This window comes from Musca vetustissima, unplaced genomic scaffold, assembly GCF_032173495.1.
Source record: "Musca vetustissima isolate MV318-11 ecotype Yass unplaced genomic scaffold, APGP_CSIRO_Mvet_v1 utg237711, whole genome shotgun sequence".
In the NCBI taxonomy this organism is placed as follows: domain Eukaryota; kingdom Metazoa; phylum Arthropoda; class Insecta; order Diptera; family Muscidae; genus Musca; species Musca vetustissima.
In genome coordinates, this window is record NW_026888229.1 from 37,243 (window position 1) to 39,923 (window position 2,681).

Sequence of the window (2,681 nt, forward strand, 5' to 3'; positions counted from 1 at the left end):
ACCATTACTGCACAACCTCAGCCCATCTCCACCAACACACACACACACTCGCACACACATCCACACATTACAATGACGACGAGCCATTTATAAACAAGAAGACATCTACTAGAAGAAGAGAACAAAATAAAAAACCAGACGCATGTGTATAAACATTTTATAGACTAATTAAAAATAAATAAATTTATTAATTATGGAAAATAACAAATAGTTATATAAATTGAAACAGGCGATTTATTATTTAAAAAATAATAAATTCCAACATTTTTTGAACTTATTCAACACTAAAGCAAACCCAAATACTAAACAAATTACCAACAATAACAACAACAACAAAGAGAATGAGAGTAGGGACGAACAACAACATGATGGCAAATCGATAATAGGCTAATTGTAAGAAATTATGGCATTATTAAGTAATACAAAAACAACAATTTCATCACAATTCGAAAAACAATACCAACAAACAAACAAAAAACAAAAGAAAATGTAAGATGTTACGAAAAGAAACAAAACACACACAACAACAATTAAGAAATTTAAACTAATGGCAAAGACAAAAAATAACAGATAACAAATAACAACAACAATAATAATACAAAAAATAAAACCGAAAAAATGATATAACAAAACAAAAAATAATTATTATATAAATGTTACGCGTTATTATTAAAATAAAAAAAAAAAACAACAAAGTAAAATGAAATAATTTGTTTTAAAAAATTGTGCGTAAAGTCTTTTATTTCAAAATGTTCGTGGTAGGTCCGACGCAGATGATCTACATGAAAATCGTGTTCTGGGGTAAATTTTGAACAGGCATTGAATATCGCCCCAAAATTAAATCCAGCAGGGAGATTTGACAACCGGCATATTCCACACTACAATCAATCCGCGATCGTTTTGCCCGGCGATAAACATGAGCGTAGTGGTGATGTTCCGCAGATTCCTCCCGAGTCAACTCCTCCGATGGAAAACTAAAATATCCGAAATATTTCAAATTGGAATAAACAAATGGTTTAGAAATATAGGTGGCACCATGGTAAAACAATACAAAGTAGGACCACTTGAGGTGAGCAACAAAAAATCAACTCTGAAGGTAGTGGCTTCTTCTATCAAATATTAAATACGTCACATGTGTTTGTGTGTATTTGACACTTTTTTCAACCCATAATTGATTTGATAGAATAAGCCACCTTGAGAAAAAAATTTAGGTTTCCATGTTTGGGACAAATCTATACCATTTCGTCAATATTCATTTCAGTTTCGAATTACATATTTCCTATTACTCAATTATTCAGTATGACCGAGTTCGGATACTTAGCATGTGCCACATACCTAAAAATAATTTTGATTAACTCTTCCACCATATTTCCCTTGATTTTCGGAATATCCTTTAAAAATTGTCCACTTTCACATAATGCCCGAGATATGCAGTCTGTTCCGGGAAATCCCATGCTAGAAACAACAACAAAACCATCAGCTTTACTGAAGAGCAGTCATCGCCCATTTATTTACTCACTTATCAACTATGATTTCAAGTTTCTGGTACAGATCTCTGCGAGATCGTCTCTGCACTACAGCTTTCGGCTTATTGGAAAATCCGTTGGAATGTTGGCGTGCCCACTCAAAACTGGGCAAATCATAGGCAACACCCCAGTTCACAGATGAGGTCAGGAAGTCAGTTGGCTTTGAAATTACACCTATAATCATACAAATCGCAGCCTAGCACGGATGAAAGCAAATGATAATTCAACAAGAAAACTACTGTCTTTATCACACCTTACTGAAACTGAGGAGCCTTCGGGAAATGCTACATATCTTCGACGTCGACTCAGCACACTCCGTGTTGTATTCCCCGTACTGAACGCTTCTGACCACAGGATGGCGCCGCTTAGCAATACCACAAGTTCAAGTCGTTTCATTTCGCTCGATGCTATCTCCAACTTTCCACTTGAGTGTATACTTGACGAGTAGTTAATGTAAATTCTAAAAGTTCTTCAAGTTAAATGCCAGCTATCATCCCTCTGCCTCCTCGCTCTCTCTCCATCTGGCCCTTAATGGCCTCTTATTATTTACCTTACAAATTATCACTTTAATTGGTTTTCAAAATTAATTGAAATTCTTTAGTATTTCAAAAACAATTTTTGTTCGCCTTGGTAATGGCAAAACATGACAAAACAAAACCATAACCAAAATGATGCAGGGTGTACCGAAAGTAGAAAGTGTAAATTGAAATAAAGTGCACTTTCTGTCTTCCAAATTATTTCACATAGCGACAAAGAGATGTGAAAACGCCACCGTCCTTTTAGAAGAACAGCAAAAAATAATTATTTATTAATAAAATATTTATGTTTAAAAATTAAATTTAAGATTTTAATGAAAAAATCTCTGTCTGGGTTGATTTTCTAAGCATATCCATAATAATTCATAATTGTGCCTTTTTATTCCCTACACCACATTGTTGTTTTTGGACATTGGACAAGTTACTCAAAGATATGTTTTAGGGTTTACTTAAAATCACTTTTAAATATCCTCCCTCATATTTTCTTTAACCCTTTCAGTGTTAAAAAATAAATTTTGTCAGAATAAAAATCTAAAATTTTGTATTTAAGATCATATAAAGGCACAGAGTTTAGAAAAAAAAAAAACAATTCTCATTTTGACCCTCGGACAGTTTTGTC

The 2,681-nt window shown here is 33.3% G+C and overlaps 1 protein-coding gene across 1 annotated transcript; it reads right to left on the minus strand.

The window, feature by feature from the left end:
• Positions 1-778: 778 nt before the first annotated feature.
• On the minus strand, positions 779-1,922 carry LOC133336026 (uncharacterized). The gene is made up of 4 exons (XM_061544318.1): positions 1,785-1,922; positions 1,520-1,722; positions 1,336-1,455; positions 779-974 (listed from the first exon to the last, which is right to left on the minus strand). The coding sequence occupies exons 1-4, from the start codon at positions 1,920-1,922 to the stop codon at positions 779-781; spliced, it is 657 nt and encodes a 218-aa protein (XP_061400302.1).
• Positions 1,923-2,681: the final 759 nt, after the last annotated feature.